The sequence below is a fragment of the Ostrea edulis genome, chromosome 2 (genome assembly GCF_947568905.1).
Source record: "Ostrea edulis chromosome 2, xbOstEdul1.1, whole genome shotgun sequence".
Lineage (NCBI taxonomy): Eukaryota > Metazoa > Mollusca > Bivalvia > Ostreida > Ostreidae > Ostrea > Ostrea edulis.
This window is the reverse complement of record NC_079165.1, coordinates 63,358,336-63,383,320: the sequence shown is the minus strand read 5'-3', so window position 1 is coordinate 63,383,320 and position 24,985 is coordinate 63,358,336. Positions and strand designations below refer to the sequence as shown.

Here is a 24,985-nt window from a genome sequence, read left to right as displayed (position 1 = left end):
CGATTTGCCTAAACGCTCGCCTGGACCTGAAAAAATGGATGCCAAAATGTTTCGCCGATTTCGGCGATTTTTGACCTTTGATCTCCAATATCTTTTTTCTTGCAAATATTTTGTTAAGACATGTAGAACAAAAGTTGTGCACATTTACGAGATCTTTTCGAAAATATCAAGATTTAGGGGCTAGCCCCTTAAATTAGGGATCTAGAAGGGCTCAAAGTCTACATCAAATATCTCAAAAATCGTTAATATTTTGGTATAAGTCAAAGAACAAAAAATGTTCATCTCAACAATCCAAATCTATTCAGATAAAAATTTAGGTCATATGTTACGTAATAAGGGATTTTAAGGGCCAAAACCATAAATTTTTTACCCCTTGTATCTCGAAAACGACAAATATTTTGAAAAGCAATAAAGAACAAAAGTTGTTCAGAATGATGATCTGAACAATATGCATATTTCGTTTTTACCCTATGTGGCCCCGTTAGGGAGCTACAGTTTGGCCCCTAAAAATTACTTCTAGAAATAACTCGAGAACGGTAAAGAATTTCTAAATACTTGTTGAACAAAAAATGTTTGAAATGTCATGACCTTTCTTACGATATCAAGCAAAAGGGGCTGACCCTTTAAATTAGGGGCCCAGAAGGGTCCAAAGGTTTATGAGAATATCTCAGAAACTATTAATATTTTGTAAAAAGTCATTGAAGCGGAAATGTTCATCTAAACGAGCTTATTCTTATCAAATCAAAAAGTAGGTCATATGTTACGTAATAAGGGATTTTAAGGGCCAAAATCATAAATAATTGACGCCTCATATCTTGAAAACGACAAATATTTTGAAAAGCATTATTGAACAAAAGTTGTTCAGAATGATAATCTAAACAATATGTACATTTCGTTTTTTCCCTATGTGGCCCCGTTAGGGAGCTACAGTTTGGCCCCTAAATATTTCTTGTAGAGATAACTCGAGAACGGTAAAGAATTTCTAAATACTTGTTGAGCAAAAAATGTTTAAAATGACAAGGCCTTTCTTACGATATCAAGCAAAACGGGCTGGCCCTTTAAATTAGGGGTTCAGAAGGGTCCAAATGTTTTTGAGAATATCTCAGAAACTATTAATATTTTATAATAAGTTGTAGAAGCGGAAATGTTCATCTCAACGAGCTTGATCTTATCAAATCAAAAAGTAGGTCATATGTTACGTAATTAGAGATTTTAAGGGCCAAAATCGTAAATATTTGACGCCTCATATCTTTAAAACGACATATTTTTTGAAAAGCATTATTGAACAAAAGTTGTTTAATGTGTCATAACCTATCGATCAATATCAAAAAATGGGTCTGTGGGCCTCATGGCTCGCCTGTAGAGTCGATTTTTGTTGATATCAGTCGATTTCAAAAACTTGTAACTGGTAAATATTTTGTAAGGACATATTGAACAAAAGTTGTTCAGTTTATCGAGATCTATCGATTGATATCAAGAAATAGGCCTATGGTCCTAATGGCTCGCCTGTAGAGTCGATTTTTTGTCGATATCGGTCGATCTCAACTTTTTACAGGTAAATATTTTGTAAAGACATATAGAACTAAAGTTGTTGAGTCTATAGAGGGCTAACAAATGACATCAAGAAATAGGCCCGCGGGCCTTATGGCTCGCCTGGAGAGTCGAATTTCAAACGAATTTCACCGCAACTTTGCTTCAGAAGCTTATGATATGAAAAATTGATTATATGTAAAGTGTCTTAAAGTCAGAAACTAAATTGGGACTCATTTGTCTTTTCTTTTTCTTTTTTTTTTTTAACTCCGAGTGCATCAACAAATCGGACGGAAGACCTACTCGTTGCTCGCAACGAGATCGTGTCTAGTTAAGGTCTTCCGTCTTCAACGGAAGACCTTCTAGTGATTCTACTGTTTATTATTATTATTTTTTTTTTTTTTTCCCTTTCGTCTCCGAGACCGTTGGATGGATTTTCCTGAAACTTTCACAGGTTATAGGGAACGATGGTACCTCGAGGTGTTTTTTTCATTTTTTCAAAATTCACTTCCGTTCGTCAGATACGTCCGATTTTCCGGTTTTTGAAAGAAACTTTGTCCGGGGGTAAACTTGAAAACCACTAAAGATAATCGAATGAAACTTTCAGGGATGATAGATCTATTTTCTCTATGGTGCATGCACTAATATTTTTTGTCGCCGTCACTTCCGGTCGTCACCGGAAGTGATCAAATAAATCATCAATTTCAAACTTTTTCTTTCAAATTGAAACCTACTTTGGTTTACTATATCTCGTTCTAATTCTCAAAAAATGCTGACCCCACCGGAAGTTGAATCTCCAACTTCCGGTTATATCAAAGAAAGACTATTCATTCTCTCATTTTTCAGTGCCATAAATCTCGGTCATGAAACTAGTTAATGAGTTGAGTTTTACATATATTATAGTCACTATAAATGTCTAGAGTAACGTCAAATATTTTTGTAAAATTCACTTCCGGTCGGCAAATACGGCTTATGAGCTGTTTTCGTTGTCCAGCGTTTTTCTCAGAAACGGTAAAAGATAGAGTCACCAAAATTTCAGAGTTAATAGATCTCACTTTGTAGGGGTGCAGTAGGGGGGTAAGAATGTCGGCCGTCACTTCCGGTCGTCACCGGAAGTGATTAATAAATCATAAATTTCAAACTTTTTTCTTTCAAATTGAAACCTATATCGGTGTATTAGGTCTCGTTCTAATTCTCAAAAACTATTGACCCCACCGAAAGTTGAATCTCCAACTTCCGGTTATATGAAAGAAAAACTATTCATTCTCTCATTTTTCAGTGCCATAAATCTCGGTCATAAAACAAGTTAATGATTTGAATTTTACATATGTTATAGACATTATAAATGTCTAGTGTAAATTTAAATATTTTTGTAAAATTCACTTCCGGTCGTGAGATATGGGGTGGACATATTCAAATCTTGTTTTTTTCAGTTTCTCAATAATGAATATAGATAGACGCTTGAAACTTGTAGAGTTGATCAACTAACATTAGTCCATTGTACACATACATTCAATTTTTTCCTCCGTCACTTCCGGTCTATACCGGAAGTATTTGAAAAATATCGATTTTCCGATTTCTTCGAGTGATTTCTCAGAGATGGTGGATAGATTTTCTTGAAATTTTCAGGAATAATGTCTTATGAAAGGACCTTCCTATAACTATTTTTGTTTTTACAAAATTCTCTTCCGGTCGGAAGATATGGGCGATTTTCTGTTTCTCAAAAGGAATTTTGTCCAGCATTTTTCTTGGAAAAGGTAAACTATAGGTTCATCAATTATTCAGGAATTATAAATCTCCGTTTGCAGTCGTGCAGTAGAGGGTTGAACATGTCGACCGTCACTTCCTGTCGTCACCGGAAGTGATGGAAAGAATCGCAAATTTCAAACTTTTTCTTTTAAATTGAAACCTATACTAGTTTATTAAGTCTCTTTCAAAGTGTTAAAAGAATATTGACTCCGTTGGTAGTCAAAACAACTACTTCCGGTTTCTTGATAAAATACATTTTTACTTTTCATCTCTTTGTCACCATAAATCTCGCGTATATTTGAAGTCTTTCATATGATTTTCACATGTCATAATAAAAGTATCAACTTCTAGAGTTTGGATCATTTTGTTTTTCAAAATTGACTTCCGGTCGGTAGTAACCTACTACTTTTTCTTTCTTTAGTCTACTTCTTTTTGTTGAGAACTCTTTCAGATAGAGACTTGAAATTTTCAGGGAATATAGACAGTAAAGAGTCGCTGTCATTTATAGGAAAACGCATCATAAAAGTACTTCCGGTAATCACCGGAAGTTACAAGAAATGAGTAAAAAATTCGATAATACATTTCTCATTCATTGTTAAGGCACATTTTCTGATATATTTAAATGGTTTTCGTAGGAACAGAAAGCTCTTTACCGGAAGTGATCTAACGGAAGACCTACTCATTACTAGTAATGAGTTTCTAGTTATTAGGGTCTTCCGTCTTCAGCGGAAGACCCTTCTATTATTCTATTGTTGATTTTTCACTTTTCTTATTATTATTATTATTATTCTTTTTTTTTTCTCCTTACCGATTTTTGTGCAGAAGATTTCTCGGAGATGGCTGGATCAATTTGCTTCAAATTTTCAGGATTGATGCGTTGCCATTTGAAGTTTGTACCGCCGTTTCAATTTTTGAAAAATCACTTCCGGTTGGAAGTTATCCCCCTTTTATCGATTTTCAGATGACCATTTTGTCCAGACAAAAACTCAAAAACGATAAAAGCTAGAGTGCTGAAATTTTCAGTGATGTTAGACGACATGTTGTAGTTGTGCACCTGGGTTTTCAAAATTTCCGGAAGTGCCTAGTATGGAAGCTCGGTAGGGGTCGAAAATGGGGTTTAAAAAAGTGTCTCATTTTTCTCCACGTTTTAAATCATAACTTTTTACTCGTAAATATTTTGCTTAGACATATATAACAAAAGTTGTACAGTTTATTGAGATCTTTCGTGTCATATCAAGAAATGGGCCCATAGGCCTCATGGCTCGCCTGAACCATTGAATTTCTGTTACAATGATTAACTTTTTTCTCACGAAACTTTTGATAAGACATGTAGAATAAAAGTTGTTCAGGTTTGCAAGATCTATCTAATGATATCAAAAACTAGGCCTCAGGGCGTCATGGCTCGCCTGAACAGTCGAATTTGTATCACAATTAATAACATTAATAACTTTTTTCTCGAGAAACTTTTGACAAGACATGTAGAACAAAAGTTGTTCAGTTTCGCAAGGGTTAACTAACGATGTTAATAAATAGGCCTGCGGGTCTCATGGCTCACCTGAACAGTTGGGTTATTGTTGCAATCTATAACATTTTTGTCAAGAAACTTTTAATAAGACATCTTGAACAAAAGTTGTTCAGTTTTGCAAGATCTTTCGAACAACATCATGAAAAAGGCCAACGGGCCTCATGGCTCGCCTGAACAGTTTGATCAGTGTCACAATTACTAACTTTTTTCTCGAGAATCTTTTGATAAGACATGTAGAACAAAAGTTGTTCAGTTTTGCAAGATCTTTCAAACGATATCAAGAAAAAGGCCCACGGGCCTTATGACTCGCCTTAACAGTGATAAATGTCGCATAACGTTATACTCGTAAATATTTTTTTAGACATATATAACAAAAGTTGTACAGTTTATTGAGATCTTTCGTGCCGTATCAAGAAATGGGCCCATGGGCCTCATGGCTCGCCTGAACCATTGAATTTCTGTTACAATGATTAACTTTTTCCTCACGAAACTTTGATAAAACATGTAGAATAAAAGTTGTTCAGTTTTGCAAGATCTATCTAATGATATCAAAAACTAGGCCTGCGGGCGTCATGGCTCGCATGAACACTCGACTTTGTATCACAATTAATAACATTAATAACTTTTTTCTCGAGAAACTTTTGATAAGACATGTAGAACAAAAGTTGTTCAGATTCGCAAGCGTTACTAACGATATTAAGAATAAGGCCTGCGGGTCTCATGGCTCACCTGAACAGTTGGGTTATTGTTGTAATCTATAACATTTTAGTCAAGAAACTTTTAATGAGACATCTAGAGCAAAAGTTGTTCAGTTTTGCAAGATGTTTCAAACAACATCATGAAAAAGGCGAACGGGCCTCATGGCTCGCCTGAAGAGTTCGATTAGTGTCACAATCAATAGCTTTTTTCTGGAGAAACTTTTGATAAAACATGTAGACCAAAAGTTGTTCAGGTTTGCAAGATCTTTCAAACGATATCAAGAAAAAGGCCCACGGGCCTTATGACTCGCCTTAACAGTCTGATAAATGTCGCAATCAATAACTTTTTTCTTAAGAAAATTTCCATAGGACATGTAGAACAAAATTTGTTCAGTTTTGCGAGATATATCTAGAATGATATAAAAAATAGGCCTCCGGGCGGCATGACTCGCCTGATCAGTCGAATCTGTATCGCAGTAAATAAGATTATTAACTTTTTTCTCGAAAAAAAGCTGATCCCTTTAATTAGTTGCCGAGAAGTAGAGAGAGTCTTTAATTTATAACATTTAAATGATCAATATTTGTAAAACATTACCAAAGCTAAATTGTACGTCTAGACAATATATTTGTATCATTATTTATGAACGAAAATGTAAGTCAAATTCTTATCTAATCACATCTAAATTTGGACGGAAGACCCACTCGTTGCTCGCAACGAGATCGAATCTAGTTATTATTATTATTCTTTTTTTTTCTCCTTACCGATTTTTGTGCAGAAGATTTCTCGGAGATGGCTGGATCGATTTGCTTCAAATTTTCAGGATTGATGCGTTGCCATTTGAAGTTTGTACCGCCGTTTCAATTTTTGCAAAATCACTTCCGGTTGGAAGTTATCCCCCTTTTATCGATTTTCAGATGACCATTTTGTCCAGACAAAAACTCAAAAACGATAAAAGCTAGAGTGCTGAAATTTTCAGTGATGTTAGACGACATGTTGTAGTTGTGCACCTGGGTTTTCAAAATTTCCGGAAGTGCCTAGTATGGAAGCTCGGTAGGGGTCGAAAATGGAGTTTAGAAAAGTGGCCAATTTTTTTCCACGTTTTAAATCATAACTTTTTACTCGTAAATATTTTGTTTAGACATATATAACAAAAGTTGTACAGTTTATTGAGATCTTTCGTGCCATATCAAGAAATGGGCCCATGGGCCTCATGGCTCGCCTGAACCATTGAATTTCTGTTACAATGATTAACTTTTTTCTCACGAAACTTTTGATAAATCATGTAGAATAAAAGTTGTTCAATTTTGCAAGATCTATCTAAGGATATCAAAAAATAGGCCCCCAGGCATCATGGCTCGCCTGAACAGTCAAATTTGTATCACAATTAATAACATTAATAACTTTTTTCTCGAGAAACTTTTGACAAGACATGTAGAACAAAAGTTGTTCAGTTTCGCAAGCGTTAACTAACGATCTGAAGAAATATGCCTGCGGGTCTCGTGGCTCACCTGAACAGTTGGGTTATTGTTGCAGTCTATAACATTTTTGTCAAAAAACATTTAATAAGACATCCAGAACAAAAGTTGTTCAGTTTTGCAAGATTTTTCGAACAACATCATGAAAAAGCCGAACGGGCTTTATGGCTCGCCTGGAGAGTTTGATTAGTTTCACAATCAATAACTTTTTTCTCGAGAAACTTTTGATAAGACATGTAGAACAAAAGTTGTTCAGTTTCGCAAGCGTTAACTAACGATGTTAAGAAATAGGCCTGCGGATCTCATGGCTCACCTGAACAGTTGGGTTATTGTTGCAATCTATAACATTTTTGTCAAGAAACTTTTAATAAGACATCTAGAACAAAAGTTGTTCAGTTTTGCAAGATCTTTCGAAAAACATCATGAAAAAGGCGAAAGGGCCTCATGGCTCGCCTGAAGAGTTTGATTAGTGTCACAATCAATAGCTTTTTTCTCGAGAAACTTTTGATAAGACATGTAAAACAAAAGTTGTTCAGTTTTGCAAGATCTTTCAAACGATATCAAGAAAAAGGCCCTCGGGCCTTATGACTCGCCTTTACAGTCTGATAAATGTCGCAATCAATAATTTTTTTCTCAAGAAAATTCTGATAAGACATGTAGATCAAAATTTGTTCAGTTTTGCGAGATATATTTAGAATGATATCAAAAAATAGGCCTCCGGGCGACATGACTCGCCTGATCAGTAGAATTTGTATCGCAGCAAATAACATTATTAACTTTTTTCTCGAAAAAAGGCTGACCCCTTTAATTAGTGGCCGAGAGGGGCAGAGAGTCTTTAATTTATAACACTTAAATGATCAATATTTGTAAAACATTACGGAAGCTAAATTGTACGTCTAGATAATATATTTGTATCATTATTTATGAACGAAAATCTCAGTCAAATTCTTATCTCATCACATCTAAAATTGGGCGGAAGACCCACTCGTTGCTCGCAACGAGATCGCATCTAGTTATTATTATTATTATTTTTCTCCGGTACTTTTTTGTCCGGTAGTGTTCTCAGAAACTACAAAAGGGATCGATATGAAACTTTCCAGGATGATAGTATAGCGTTTGTAGATGTGCATAGTGATAGTCATTTTGTTTGCACGTGCATGCACGCGCGCGCACGTGCATTGCAATTTTGGTACAAAAAATGGAAAATCAGAATATTGAAGGAAGCGATATAAAACCTAAATAGGATGATAGTATATCATTTGTACATATGAAAAATAATAGTTATTTTGCCAGCACGCGCACGCATGCACGTGCACGCGCATTACAAAATTTGTACGCTAACTTTGGAATCAGTCTAACTTTTTTATTGTTCATTGAAATGGTTTGAAATTCATATCATAGGTAGATATTGAGACCCTTAACTGATTTACATGGTCAAAATTACCAATTTGCACGCGCATGCACGTGCGCTTCATTTTGATTGGATAATGCTAAAACGTTTGTAACTATCTTATTTATGAAGCGAATGAGATGATATTCACAGCATACGTAGACAATATGTGTATCTATATGTTGGTGTAACAAAAAATGCCAACACACACGCGCATGCGCGTGCAACGTTTTTTAAATATTCAATTTTTAAAGGACGATAACGTTTTTGTTTTTCATCAAATTCTATTCATATTAGGGGTTTAGATGTATCTTGGTACTCCTTACAAATTGCTGTGGTGAGAATTACTGCTCAGCACGTGCATGCACGTGTGCTGATTTCTGATTGGACGATTTTAAAATCGTTATAACTTCTTTATATTTGGTGGAAACGTTATGAAATTCATACTGTGGGTATATGATACAAATGCCTGTTGAACGACATCAACAAAAATTCGGAATCATACACGCGTGCGCGTGTATGCACGTGCAACGCTTTCTTTCATTTTTTGGTACTGAAATGACCATATTGAACGTACTACATGTAATTAAAGGCTAAAATAAAATGATTTTTTCTATAGATTCACAAGGACATCACTTTTTAATTGGGGGAGGTTTGGGGAACATATGTAACGGTCTCCGTTACAATTAGAACTAGTTATTATGTTCCCCAAACGAAGTTTGGGAACATATTGGTTTTACTCTGTTTCTTATTATGTTCCCCAAACAAAGTTTGGGAACATATTGGTTTTACTCTGTTTCTTATTATTATTATTATTATTATTCTTTCTTTATTCTTGTCACCCTTTTTTGTCCACGAGTGTTCTCAGAAACTACTGAAGGGATCAAGATGAAACCTTTTTAGGATGATAGAATACTCTATGTAGATGTGCGGAACGAACGTCATTTTATCTGAAAATGCATGCATGTGCATGCACGTGCATTGGATTTTTTGTTTACAAATTTTGGAATGCGTGTAACTTTTTTATTTTTCAATGAAATCGTTTGATATTTATATTGCAGGTATAACTTGAGACCCTTAACCGTTTGGCATCGTCAAAATTTCAATTCTGCACGCGCATGCACGTGTGCTTCAATTTGATTGGATAATACAAAACCGTTGATAACTTTAATGAAAATTAAGAGAATTTGATGATATTTACAGGATAGGTAAAGATTATAAATATCTACAAATCTAAGTTTCAAAAATTGAAAACGCGCATGCGCATGCACGTGCATTGACATTTGAATATTCAATTCATTCAATGACCATAACTTTTTTGTTTTTTGTCAAAATCTTTTCAAACTTGTATTGTATATGTATCTTGATATTCTTAACAAAAGTGTACAGTCATAATCACCATCCGGCACGTGCATGCACGTGTGCTAAATTGTGATTGGACGATTTTCAAATGGCCATAACTTTCTTATAAATAATGGAAACAATATGAAATTTATACTGTAAGTATATCTATTAAATGTCTATTGAATGACATCAACATTGATGCCGAGTCATACTCACGTGCCCGTGTATGCACGTGCATAGCTTTTCTTTCATTTTTCGGGTACTAAAATGGTCATAACTATTGAATTAAAAACTGAAATGAATTCAAATTTACCCTGAGGATCTATGATATGAATGCCTATGAAATGGTGTCAACAAATTTTCCATTAACAAAATCGCGTGCGCGTGAATGCGCGTGCATTGTAATTTTTGACGTCTAAATTTAAGTATTGGTCTATAACATTTTGAGATTGCAATGAATAGGTTTGAAAATTAGGTTGCAGGTATGTTTTGAGCCTCTCAATTTATTAATAGTCTCAAAATCACTTCCCTGCACGCGCATGCACGTGCGCTTAATTCTGATTGGACGATTTTGAAATCCCAATAACTTTCTTAAGAGTGAAGCGATCACTACCAAATTCATATAGTAAGTATATTGTTCAAATGTCTATTGATTAGCATCAACAAAATTGCTGTGTCGTACTCCCGCTCACGTGTATGCACGTGCATTGATTTCGGTCTTTGTAGTTTTGAGTTGCCGTTAATTTCTCGTTTTTCATTGAACAGTTGTGAACTTTCTCTTATACTCATATAGTCAGACTTCTAATGTATCGAGATGGTCGAATTATGTATATGCACGTACGTGCACGTGCACAAAACTCTCAGATCTTTATAACTGATTTGTATTAGCATGAAATGGCCTGAACGTTATAAGATAGTTATATATTCACATGTTTCACAGTTTGCAAAGGTCAAAACCACTTGTACTGAAATAAATGACACCACTTGCTAAATGGGGGAATGTTTGGGGAACATCTGTAACGGTCCCCGTTACAATAAGTACTAGTTATTATTTATTATTATTATTATTCTTTCTTTCTTCTTGGGACTTTTTTGTCCACGAGTGTTCTCAGAAACTACTCAAGGGATCAATATGAAACCTTTTTAGGATGATAGTATAGCATATGTAGATGTGCGGAACGAATGTCATTTTGTCTGAAAATGCATGCATGTGCATGCACGTGCATTGGATTTTTTGTTTACAAACTTTGGAATCAGTCTAACTTTTTTATTTTTCGATGAAATCGTTTCCTATTAATATGGTAGGTATAACTTGGGACCCTTAACTGTTTGGCATCGTCAAAATTTCAATTCTGCACGCGCATGCACGTGTGCTTCAATTTGATTGGATAATACAAAACCGTTTATAACATTCATACCAATTATGGAAATTTAATGATATTGACAGGATAGGTAGACATGCCAAATATCTACAGCTCAATGTAATACAAATTGCAAACGCGCATGCGCACGCACGTGCATTGTCTTTTGAAGGTTCAATTCTTTCAATGACCATAACTTTTTTGTTTTTTGTCAAAATCTTTTCAAACTTGTATTGTATATGTATCTTGATATTCTTAACAAAAGTGTACAGTCATAATTACCATCCGGCACGTGCATGCACGTGTGCTAAATTGTGATTGGACGATTTTCAAATGGCCATAACTTTCTTATAAATGATGGAAACAATATGAAATTTATACTGTAGGTATATCTATCAAATGTCTATTGAATGACATCAACATTGATGCTGAGTCATACTCACGTGCCCGTGTATGCACGTGCATAGCTTTTCTTTCATTTTTCGGGTACTAAAATGGTCATAACTATTGAATTAAAAACTGAAATGAATTCAAATTTACCCTGAGGATCTATGATATGAATGTCTGTGAAATGGTGTCAACAAATTTTCCATTATCAAAATCCTGTGCGCGTGAATGCGCGTGCATTGTAATTTTTGACGTCTAAATTTGAGTATTGGTCTATAACATTTTGAGATTGCAATGAATAGGTTTGAAAATTAGGTTGAAGGTATGTTTTGGGCCTGTCAATTTATTAATAGTCTCAAAATCACTTCCCTGCACGCGCATGCACGTGCACTTAATTCTGATTGGACGATTTTGAAATCCCAATAACTTTCTTAAGAGTGAAGCGATCGATACCAAATTCATATAGTAAGTATATTGTTGAAATCTCTATTGATTAGCATCAACAAAATTGTTGTGTGGTACTCACGCGCACGTGTATGCACGTGCATTGATTTCGGTCTTTGTAGTTTTGAGTTGCCGTTAATTTCTCGTTTTTCATTGAACAGTGGTGAAACTTCTGTTGTACTCATATGGTAAGACTTCTAATGTATTGAGATGGTCGAATTATTCATATGCACGTGCATGCACGTACGTGCACGTGCACAAAACTCTCAGATCTTTATAACTGATTTGAACTAGTATGAAATGGACTGAACGTTATAAGATAGTTATATATTCACATGTTTCACAGTTTGCAATGGTCAAAACAACTTGTACTGAAATAAATGACACCACTTGCTAAATGGGGGAATGTTTGGGGAACATCTGTAACGGTCCCCGTTACAATAAGTACTAGTTATTAAGGTCTTCCGTTTCCAACGGAAGACCTTCTAGTGATTCTACTGTTTATTTATTATTATTATTTTTTTTTTTTTTCCCCTTTCGTCTCCGAGACCGCTTGATGGATTTTCCTGAAACTTTCACAGGTTATAGACAACGATGGTACCTCGAGGCATTTTTTTTCATTTTTTCAAAATTCACTTCCGTTCGTCAGATACGTCCGATTTTCCGGTTTTTGAAAGAAACTTTGTCCGGGGGTAAACTTGAAAACCACTAAAGATAATCGAATGAAACTTTCAGGGATGATAGATCTTTTTCTCTATGGTGCATGCACGTATTATTTTTTGTCGCCGTCACTTCCGGTCGTCACCGGAAGTGATCAAATAAATCATCAATTTCAAACTTTTTTCTTTCAAATTGAAACCTACTTTGGTTTATTATATCTCGTTCTAATTCTCAAAAAATGTTGACCCCACCGGAAGTTGAATCTTCAACTTCCGGTTATATCAAAGAAAGCCCACTCATTCTCTCATTTTTCAGTGCCATAAATTTCGGTCATGAAACTAGTTAATGAGTTGAGTTTTACATATATTATAGTCACTACAAATGTCTAGAGTAACGTCAAATATTTTTGTAAAATTCACTTCCGGTCGGCAAATACGGCTTATTAGCTGTTTTCGTTGTCCAGCGTTTTTCTCAGAAACGGTAAAAGATAAAGTCACCAAATTTTCAGAGTTAATAGATCTCTCTTTGTAGGCGTGCAGTAGGGGGTTGAGAATGTCGGCTGTCACTTCCGGTCGACACCGGAAGTGATTAAAGAATCATAAATTTCAAACTTTTTTCTTTCAAATTGAAACCTATATCGGTTTACTAGGTCTCGTTCTAATTAAAAAAAAATGTTAACCCCACCGGAAGTTGAATCTCCAACTTCCGGTTATATCAAAGAAAGACTATGCATTCTCTCATTTTTCAGTGCCATAAATCTCGGTCATAAAAGAAGTTACTGATATGAATTTTACATATGTTATAGACACTATAAATGTCTAAAGTAAATTGAAATATTTTTGTAAATCTCACTTCCGGTCGTGAGATATGGGGTGGACATATTCAAACCTTGTTTTTTCAGTTTCTCAATAATGAAGATAGATAGACGCTTGAAACTTGTAGAGTTGATCAACTAACATTAGTCCATTGTACACATACATTCAATTTTTTTGTCCGTCACTTCTGGTCTATACCGGAAGCATTTGAAAAATTGTCGATTTTCCGATTTGTTCGAGTGATTTCTCAGAGATGGCTGGACATCTTTTCTTAAAATTTTCAGGAATAATGTCTTATGAAATGACCTTGCTATAATTATTTTTGTTTTTACAAAATTCACTTCCGGTCGGATAATATGGCCGATTTTCTGTTTCTCAAAAGGAATTTTGTCGAGCATTTTTCTTGGAAAAGGTAAAATATAGGTTCATCAATTATTCAGGGATGATCAATCTCCCTTTGCAGGCGTGCAGTAGAGGGTTGAACATGTCGACCGTCACTTCCTGTCGTCACCGGAAGTGATGGAAAGAATCGCAAATTTCAAACTTTTTCTTTTAAATTGAAACCTATACTAGTTTATTAAATCTCTTTGAAAGTGTCAAAAGAATATTGACTCCGTCGGTAGTCAAAACAACTACTTCCGGTTTCTTGATAAAATACCTTTTTCTTTTCATCTCTTTGTCCCCATAAATCTCGCTTATATTTGAAGTCTTTGATATGATTTTCACATGTCATAATAAAAGTATCAACTTCTAAAGTTTTGATAATTTTGTTTTTCAAAATTGACTTCCGGTCGGTAGTAAACTACTACTTTTTCTTTCTTTAGTCTACTTCTTTTTGTTGAGAACTCTTTCAGAGAGAGACGTGAAATTTTCAGGAAATATAGATAGTAAAGAGTCGCTGTCATTTATAGGAAAACGCATCTGAATAGTACTTCCGGTCGTCACCGGAAGTTACAAGAAATGAGTAAAAAATTCGATAATACACTTCTCATTTATTGTTAAAGTACATTTTCTGATATATTTGAATGGTTTTTGTAGGAACAGAAAACTCTTTACCGGAAGTGGTCTAACGGAAGACCTACTCATTACTAGTTATTAAGGTCTTCCGTCTCCTGTGGAAGACCTTACTATTATTATTATTATTATTCTTTCTTTCTTCTTGGGACTTTTTTGTCCACGAGTGTTCTCAGAAACTACTCAAGGGATCAATATGAAACCTTTTTAGGATGATAGTATAGCATATGTAGATGTGCGGAACGAATGTCATTTTGTCTGAAAATGCATGCATGTGCATGCACGTGCATTGGATTTTTTGTTTACCAACTTTGGAATCAGTCTAACTTTTTTATTTTTCAATGAAATCGTTTGATATTTATATCGTAGGTATAACAAGGGACCCTTAACTGTTTGGCATCGTCAAAATTTCAATTCTGCACGCGCATGCACGTGTGCTTCAATTTGATTGGATAATACAAAACCGTTTATATCATTCATGCCAATCAAGGAAATTTAATGATATTTACAGGATAGGTAGACATGCCAAATATCTACAGATCGATCTAATAAAAATTGCAAACGCGCATGAGCACGCACGTGCATTGTCTTTTGAAGGTTCAATTCTTTCAATGACCCTAACTTTTTTGTTTTTTGTCAAAATCTTTTCAAACTTGTATTGTATATGTATCTTGATATTCTGAACAAAAGTGTATAGTCATAATTACCATCCGGCACGTGCATGCACGTGTGCTAAATTGTGATTGGACGATTTTCAAATCGCCATAACTTTCTTATAAATGATGGAAACAATATGAAATTTATACTGTAAGTATATCTATCAAATGTCTATTGAATGACATCAACATTGATGCTGAGTCATACTCACGTGCCCGTGTATGCACGTGCATAGCTTTTCTTTCATTTTTCGGGTACTAAAATGGTCATAACTATTGAATTAAAAACTCAAATGAATTCAAATTTACCCTGAGGATCTATGATATGAATGTCTGTGAAATGGTGTCAACAAATTTTCCATTATCAAAATCGCATGCGCGTGAATGCGCGTGCATTGTAATTTTTGACGTCTAAATTTAAGTATTGGTCTATAACATTTTGAGATTGCAATGAATAGGTTTAAAAATTAGGTTGCAGGTATGTTTTGAGCCTCTCAATTTATTAATAGTCTCAAAATCACTTCCCTGCACGCGCACGCACGTGAGCTTAATTCTGATTGGACGATTTTGAAATCCCAATAACTTTCTTAAGAGTGAAGCAATCGAAACCAAATTCATATAGTAAGTATATTGTTCAAATGTCTATTGAATAGCATCAACAAAATTGTTTTGTGGTACTCACGCGCACGTGTATGCACGTGCATTGATCTCGGTCTTTGTAGTTTTGAGTTGTTGTTAATTTCTCGATTTTCATTGAACTGTTGTGAAACTTCTCTTGTACTCATATGGTAAGACTTCTAATGTATCGAGATGGTCAAATTACTTATCAGCACGTGCATGCACGTACGTGCACGTGCACAAAACTCTCAGATGTTTATAACTGATTTGAACTAGTTTGAAATGGACTGAACGTTATAAGATAGTTATATATTCACATGCTACACAGTTTGCAATGGTCAAAACAACGTGTACTGAAATAAATGTCACCACTTACTAAATGGGGGAATGTTTGGGGAACATGTGTAACGGTCCCCGTTACAATAAGTACTAGTTATTATTATTATTATTATTCTTTCTTTCTTCTTGGGACTTTTTTGTCCACGAGTGTTCTCAGAAACTACTCAAGGGATCAATATGAAACCTTTTTAGGATGATAGTATAGCATATGTAGATGTGCGGAACGAATGTCATTTTGCATGAGAATGCATGCATGTACATGCACGTGCATTGGATTTTTTGTTTACAAACTTTGGAATCAGTCTAACTTTTTTATTTTTCAATTAAATCGTTTGCTATTTATATCGTAGGTATAACATGGGACCCTTAACTGTTTGGCATCGTCAAAATTTCAATTTTGCACGCGCATGCACGTGTGCTTCAATTTGATTGGATAATACAAAACCCTTTATAACATTCATACCAATTAAGGAAATTTAATAATATTTACAGGATAGGTAGACATGTCAAATATCTACAGATCAATGTAATAAAAATTGCAAACACGCATGCGCACGCACGTGCATTGTCTTTTGAAGGTTCAATTCTTTCAATAACCATAACTTTTTTGTTTTTTGTCCAAATCTTTTCAAACTTGTATTGTAAATGTATCTCGATATTTTTAACAAAAGTGTATAGTCATAATTACCATCCGGCACGTGCATGCACGTGTGCTAAATTCTGATTGGACGATTTTCAAATCGCCATAACTTTCTTATAAATGATGGAAACAATTTGAAATTTATACTGTAAGTATATTTATCAAATGTCTATTGAATGACATCAACATTGATGCCGAGTCATACTCACGTGCCCGTGTATGCACGTGCACAGCTTTTCTTTCATTTTTCGGGTACTAAAATGGTCATAACTATTGAATTAAAAACTCAAATGAATTCAAATTTACCCTGAGGATCTATGATATGAATGTCTGTGAAATGGTGTCAACAAATTTTCCATTATCAAAATCGCGTGCGCGTGAATGCGCGTGCATTGTAATTTTTGACGTCTAAATTTGAGTATTGGTCTATAACATTTTGAGATTGCAATGAATAGGTTTGAAAATTAGGTTGCAGGTATGTTTTGGGCCTGTCAATTTATTAATAGTCTCAAAATCACTTCCCTGCACGCGCATGCACATGCGCTTAATTCTGATTGGACGATTTTGAAATCCCAATAACTTTCTTAAGAGTGAAGCGAACAATACCAAATTCATATAGTAAGTATATTGTTCAAATGTCTATTGATTAGCATCAACAAAATTGTTGTGTGGTACTCACACGCACGTGTATGCACGTGCATTGATTTCGGTCTTTGTAATTTTGAGTTGTCGTTAATTTCTCGTTTTTCATTGAACAGTTGTGAAACTTCTCTTGTACTCATACAGTAAGACTTCTAATGTATCAAGATGGTCGAATTATGTATATGCACGTGCATGCACGTACGTGCACGTGCACAAAACTCTAAGATCTTTATAACTAATTTGTATTAGCATGAAATGGACTGAACGTTATAAGATAATTATATATTCACATGTTTCACAGTTTGCAATGGTCAAAACCACTTGTACTGAAATAAATGACACCACTTCCTAAATGGGGGAATGTTTGGGGAACATCTGTAACGGTCCCCGTTACAATAAGTACTAGTTATTATTATTATTATTCTTTCTTTCTTCTTGGGACTTTTTTGTCCACGAGTGTTCTCAGAAACTACTCAAGGGATCAATGTGAAACCTTTTTAGGATGATAGTATAGCATATGTAGATGGGCGGAACGAATGTCATTTTGTCTGAAAATGCATGCATGTGCATGCACGTGCATTCGATTTTTTGTTTACCAACTTTGGAATCAGTCTAACCTTTTTATTTTTCAATGAAATCGTTTGGTATTTATATCGTAGGTATATCATAGGGCCCTTAACTGTTTGGCATCGTGAAAATTTCAATTCTGCACGCGCATGCACGTGTGCTTCAATTTGATTGGATAATACAAAACCGTTTATAACATTCATACCAATTAAGGAAATTTAATGATATTGACAGGATAGGTAGACATGTCAAATATCTACAGATCGATGTAATAAAAATTGCAAACGCGCATGAGCACGCACGTGCATTGTCTTTTGAAGGTTCAATTCTTTCAATGACCATAACTTTTTTGTTTTTTGTCAAAATCTTTTCAAACTTGTATTGTATATGTATCTTGATATTCTTAACAAAAGTGTATAGTCATAATTACCATCCGGCACGTGCATGCACGTGTGCTAAATTCTGATTGGACGATTTTCAAATCGCCATAACTTTCTTATAAATGATGGAAACAATATGAAATTTATACTGTAAGTATATCTATCAAATGTCTATTGAATGACATCAACATTGATGCCGAGTCATACTTACGTGCCCGTGTATGCACGTGCATAGCTTTTCTTTCATTTTTCGGGTACTAAAATGGTCATAACTATTGAATTAAAAACTGAAATGAATTCAAATTTACCCTGAGGATCTATGATATGAATGTCTATGAAATGGTGTCAACAAATTTTCCATGATCAAAATTGCGTGCGCGTGAATGCGCCTGCATAGTAATTTTTGACGTCTAAATTTAAGTATTGGTCTATAACATTTTGAGATTGCAATGAATAGGTTTGAAAAGTAGGTTGCAGGTATGTTTTAGGCCTCTCAATTTATTAATAGTCTCAAAATCACTTCCCTGCATGCGCATGCACGTGCACTTAATTCTGATTGGACGATTTTGAAATCCCAATAACTTTCTTATGAGTGAAGCAATCGATATCAAATTCATATAGTAAGTATATTGTTCAAATGTCTATTGATTAGCATCAACAAAATTGCTGTGTCGTACTCACGCGCACGTGTATGCACGTGCATTGATTTCGGTCTTTGTAGTTTTGAGTTGCCGTTAATTTCTCGTTTTTCATTGAACAGTTGTGAAACTTCTCTTCTACTCATATGGTAAGACTTGTAATGTATCGAGATGTTCGAATTATTTATATGCACGTGCAAGCACGTACGTGCACGTGCACAAAACTCTCAGATCTTTATAACTGATTTGAACTAGTATGAAATGGACTGAACGTTATAAGATAGTTATACATTCACATGCTACACAGTTTGCAATGGTCAAAACCACTTGTACTGAAATAAATGTCACCACTTACTAAATGGGGGAATGTTTGGGGAACATCTGTAACGGTCCCCGTTACAATTAGTACTAGTTAAGGTCTTCCGTTTCTAACGGAAGACCTTCTAGTGATTCTACTGTTTATTATTATTATTATTTTTTTTTTTTTCCCCTTTCGTCTCCTAGACCGTAGGATGGATTTTCCTGAAACTTTCACAGGTTATAGACAACGATGGTACCTCGAGGCATTTTTTTCATTTTTTCAAAATTCACTTCCGGTCGCAAGATATGTCCAATTTTCGTCTTTTTACAAGATATCTTGTCCAGCGTTTTTCTCAGAAACGGTAAAAGATAGAGTCACCAAATTTTCAGTGTTAATATATCTCATTTCGTAGGCGTGCAGTAGGGGGTTTAGAATGTCGGCCGTCACTTCCGGTCGTCACCGGAAGTGATTAAAGGAATCATGAATTTCAAACTTTTTTCTTTCAAATTGAAACCTATATCGGTTTACTATATCTCGTTCTAATTCTCAAAAAATGTTGACCCCACCTCAACTTCCGGTTATATCAAATAAAGACTATTCATTATCTCATTTTTCAGTGCCATAAATGTCGGTCATGAAACTAGTTAATGAGTTGAGTTTTACATATGTTATAGTAACTATAAATGTCTAGAGTAACGTCAAATATTTTTGTAAAATTTACTTCCGGTCGGCAAATACGGCTTATTAGCTGTTTTCGTTGTCCAGCGTTTCTCTCAGAAACGGTAAAAGATAGAGTCACCAAAATTTCAGAGTTAATAGATCTCACTTTGTAGGGGTGCAGTAGGGGGGGTAAGAATGTCGGCCGTCACTTCCGGTCGTCACCGGAAGTGATTAATAAATCATAAATTTCAAACATTTTCTTTGAAATTGAAATCTATATCGGTGTATTAGGTCTCGTTCTAATTCTCAAAAACTATTGACCCCACCGAAAGTTGAATCTCCAACTTCCGGTTATATCAAAGAGAGATTATTCATTCTCTCATTTTTCAGTGCCATAAATCTCGGTCATAAAACAAGTTAATGATTTGAATTTTACGTATATTTTAGACACTATGATTGTCTAGATTATATTTAAATGTTTTTGTAAAATTCACTTCCAGTCGTGAGATATGGGGTGGACATATTCAAATCTTGTTTTTTCAGTTTCTCAATAATGAATATTGATAGACGTTTGAAACTTGTAGAGTTGATCAACTAGCATTAGTCCATTGTACACATGCATTCAATTTTTTCGTCCGTCACTTCCGGTCTATACCGGAAGTATTTGAAAAAATGTCGATTTTCCAATTTCTTCGAGTGATTTCTCAGAGATGGCTGGATATATTTTCTTGAAATTTTCAGGAATAATGTCTTATGAAATGACCTTGCTATAGGTATTTTTGTTTTACAAAATTCACTTCCGGTCGGAAAATAGGGCCGATTTTCTGTTTCTCAAAAGGAATTTTGTCCAGCACTTTTCTTGGAAAAAGTAAAATATAGGTTCATCATATATTCAGGAATGATCAATCTCCGTTTGTAAGCGTGCAGTAGGGGGTTGAACATGTCAACTGTCACTTCCTGTCGTCACCGGAAGTGATGGAAAGAATCGCAAATTTCAAACTTTTTCTTTTAAATTGAAACCTATACTAGTTTATCAACTCTCTTTCAAAGTGTCAAAATAATATTGAGTCTGTCGGTGGTCAAAACGACTACTTCCGGTTTCTTGATAAAATATCTTTTTACTTTTCGTCTCTTTGTCCCCATAAATCTCGTTTATATTTGAAGTCTTTCATATGATTTTCACATGTCTTAATAAAAGTATCAACTTCTAGAGTTTTGATAATTTTGTTTTTCAAAATTGACTTCCGGTCGGTAGTAACCTGCTACTTTTTCTTTCTTTAGTCTACTTGTTTTTGTTGAGAACTCTTTAAGAGAGAGACGTGAAATTTTCAGGAAATATAGACAGTAAAGAATCGATGTCATTTATAGGAAAACGCATCTGAATAGTACTTCCGGTCGTCACCGGAAGTTACGAGAAAGGAGTAAAAAATTCGATAATACATTTCTCATTCATTGTTAAGGCACATTTTCTGATACATTTAAATAGTTTTCGTAGGAATAGAAAGCTCTTTACTGGAAGTGGTCTAACAGAAGACCTACTCATTACTAGTAATGAGTATCTAGTTATTATTATTATTCTTTTTCTCCGGTACTTTTTTGTCCGGTAGTGTTCTCAGAAACTACAAAAGGGATCGATATGAAACTTTCCAGGATGATAGTATAGCGTTTGTAGATGTGCATAGTGATAGTCATTTTGTCTTCACGTGCATGCACGCGCGCGCACGTGCATTGCAATTTTGGTACAAAAAATGGAAAATCAGAATATTGAAGGAAGCGATATAAAACCTAAATAGGATGATAGTATATCATTTGTACATATGAAAAATAATAGTTATTTTGCCAGCACGCGCACGCATGCGCGTGCACGCGCATAACAAAATTTGTACACTAACTTTGGAATCAGTCTAACTTTTTTGTTGTTCATTGAAATGGTTTGAAATTCATATCATAGGTAGATATTGAAACCCTTAACTGATCTACATGGTCAAAATTACCAATTTGCACGCGCATGCACGTGCGCTCCATTTTGATTGGATAATACTAAAACGTTTGTAACTATCTTATTTATGAAGCGAATGAGATGATATTCACAGCATACGTAGACAATATGTGTATCTATATATTGGGGAAGCAAAAAATGCCAACGCACACGCGCATGCGCGTGCAACGTTTTTTAGATGTTCAATTTTTAAAGGACGATAACGTTTTTGTTTTTCATCAAATTCTATTGATATTAATGGTTTAGATGTGTCTTGGTACTCCTTACAAATTGCTGTGGTTAGAATTACTGCTCAGCACGTGCATGCACGTGTGCTGAATTCTGATTGGACGATTTTAAAATCGCTATAACTTCCTTGTATTTGGTGGAAACGTTATGAAATTCACACTGTGGGTCTATGATACACATGCCTGTTGAACGACATCAACAAAAATTCGGAATCATACACGCGTGCGCGTGTATGCGCGTGCAACGCTTTCTTTCATTTTTTGGTACTGAAATTACCATTTTGAACGTACTACATGTAAATAAAGGCTAAAATAAAATGATTTTTTGCTATAGATTCACAAGGACATCACTTTTTAATTGGGGGATGTTTGGGGAACATATGTAACGGTCCCCGTTACAATTAGAACTAGTTATGTTCCCCAAACAAAGTTTGGGAACATATTGTTTTTACTCTGTTTCTTATTATTATTATTATTATTATTATTATTATTATTATTCTTTTTCTCCGGTACTTTTTTGTCCGGTAGTGTTCTCAGAAACTACAAAAGGGATCGATATGAAACTTTCCAGGATGATAGTATAGCGTTTGTAGATGTGCATAGTGATAGTCATTTTGTTTGCACGTGTATGCACGCGCGCGCACGTGCATTGCAATTTTGGTACAAAAAATGGAAAATCAGAATATTGAAGGAAGCGATATAAAACCTAAATAGGATGATAGTATATCATTTGTACATATGAAAAATAATAGTTATTTTGCCAGCACGCGCACGCATGCACGTGCACGCGCATTACAAAATTTGTACGCTAACTTTGGAATCAGTCTAACTTTTTTGTTGTTCATTGAAATGGCTTGAAATTCATATCATAGGTAGATATTGAGACCCTTAACTGATTTACATGGTCAAAATTACCAATTTGCACGCGCATGCACGTGCGCTTCATTTTGATTGGATAATGCTAAAACGTTTGTAACTATCTTATTTATGAAGCGAATGAGATGATATTCACAGCATATGTAGACAATATGTGTATCTATATGTTGGTGTAACAAAAAATGCCAACGCACACGCGCATGCGCGTGCAACGTTTTTTAGATGTTCAATTTTTAAAGGACGATAACGTTTTTGTTTTTCATCAAATTCTATTCATATTAGGGGTTTAGATGTATCTCGGTACTCCTTACAAATTGCTGTGGTTAGAATTACTGCTCAGCACGTGCATGCACGTGTGCTGATTTCTGATTGGACGATTTTAAAATCGCTATAACTTCCTTATATTTGGTGGAAACGTTATGAAATTCATACTGTGGGTATATGATACAAATGCCTGTTGAACGACATCAACAAAAATTCGGAATCATACACGCGTGCGCGTGTATGCACGTGCAACGCTTTCTTTCATTTCTTGGTACTGAAATGACCATATTGAACGTACTACATGTAATTAAAGGCTAAAATAAAATGATTTTTTCCTATAGATTCACAAGGACATCACTTTTTAATTGGGGGAGGTTTGGGGAACATCTGTAACGGTCCCCGTTACAATTAGAACTAGTTATATATTAAAATATATTTATTTACCGGTTAGGAAATGAGCTCCGCAGATCACATCATCTTTTTTTGGTTCGTAGCCATCTCTGTTTATAGCTGACACCCATGCTTTCCTTTTTTCCGGAAATTTATTGGCATTTGGAATGCGGAAAAACCCAAGTTTAACCCCATTCAGTTCGGCGCCCCATCTGTTTGTGCAGTTGACAGCAACACAACTCTTGACCATGTTATAATAATAATATTATTTTCTCTTAACGTTGAAGATCTCAGGATGTCGAATACCTTTCCAATATGGCGCTGTTTACCTGTAAAACGCGCGCGCAGGTATTGTTTGTTTACATATATCGTCATATCCTCTGCACCTCGTTCTGCCCCACAGCATGGCGGACACGCTCTGGTTACTACGGAAGTGAATCTCGTCTATAACCGCGTCAGACTGCTGGCCAGTTCAATAGTCTGGTCCCCGCCCTCGCCACTCATTGATTATTCGTTATTGGGAATGATCAATGAGTGGCGGGGGCGGGGGACCAGACTACCAGTTCAAGTGACAGTCACGTGACCAGTTCAAACTTTCAGATCATCGGTGGTCTTATCCGTTTAAAGATGTGTATTTTGTTACAACAGTACCGTGCCACATGTTTGATAGAAATAAAAATATCAAATACTTCTTATTAATTCGTTGTTTTACGCTCTTTCAGCCTTAAAACGAGACAGTTACGTATGAGTTAATACATCATGTTTGGATTTCCCTGACGCGCGTGGGTCTATTTATAGACGTCTATTCAGGGATGATTTATATATGTACCAAACATATTTACTTTTTAAATAATATTCTCACTGATTTCTTTTACATGCAGATGTTTTCAAGCATGTAATTAAGGGAAAGTTAATAACTTTATAAAGTAATCAATCTGCTTTAAAGTAATTATGTACAAAAATAATACATGAACATCGGGTCATACAGCTTTAAATTTTCTTCATCAAGTTTTAAGGAAAATTTCAAAAATAATTACAGGTAGTCCACTGTAACTTATGCGCATCTTGTACTTCAATGTTTATGTACATGCATATATTTACAATAAATGACCCTCAATTTCATAAATGTATGTTATACATGTATATGAATACAAATAATCCTAAAATTTATTTAAATGCTGGCTGATAAACATAAATGGTGAAAAAACACATTTTTGGGGATTTGTGGGCTATTTTCGTTGTCATGGTAACCGTTACACCACATCATAGTGTATGATTAAAATTTTCAAGATTTTTCCTTTCGGAATATGTACAGGTTATTTATGAAAATGTTATTAGAAAATGCTTTAATTTGAATTTGAAATCTTTATCAGTTTTGAAGGAAAACTCGTAAAT

At 34.9% G+C, this 24,985-nt stretch overlaps 1 protein-coding gene across 1 annotated transcript in view; it reads right to left on the bottom strand.

Moving 5' to 3' along the window:
- LOC130051471 (THAP domain-containing protein 2-like) overlaps nt 1-23,840 on the bottom strand; it is a 25,289-nt gene extending 1,449 nt beyond the window's left edge. Inside the window, exon 1 of the mRNA XM_056153425.1 lies at nt 23,645-23,840. Within this exon, the coding sequence (XP_056009400.1) occupies nt 23,645-23,840 (196 nt within the window). The remainder of the gene's footprint in view (nt 1-23,644) is intronic.
- Nucleotides 23,841-24,985: the final 1,145 nt, after the last annotated feature.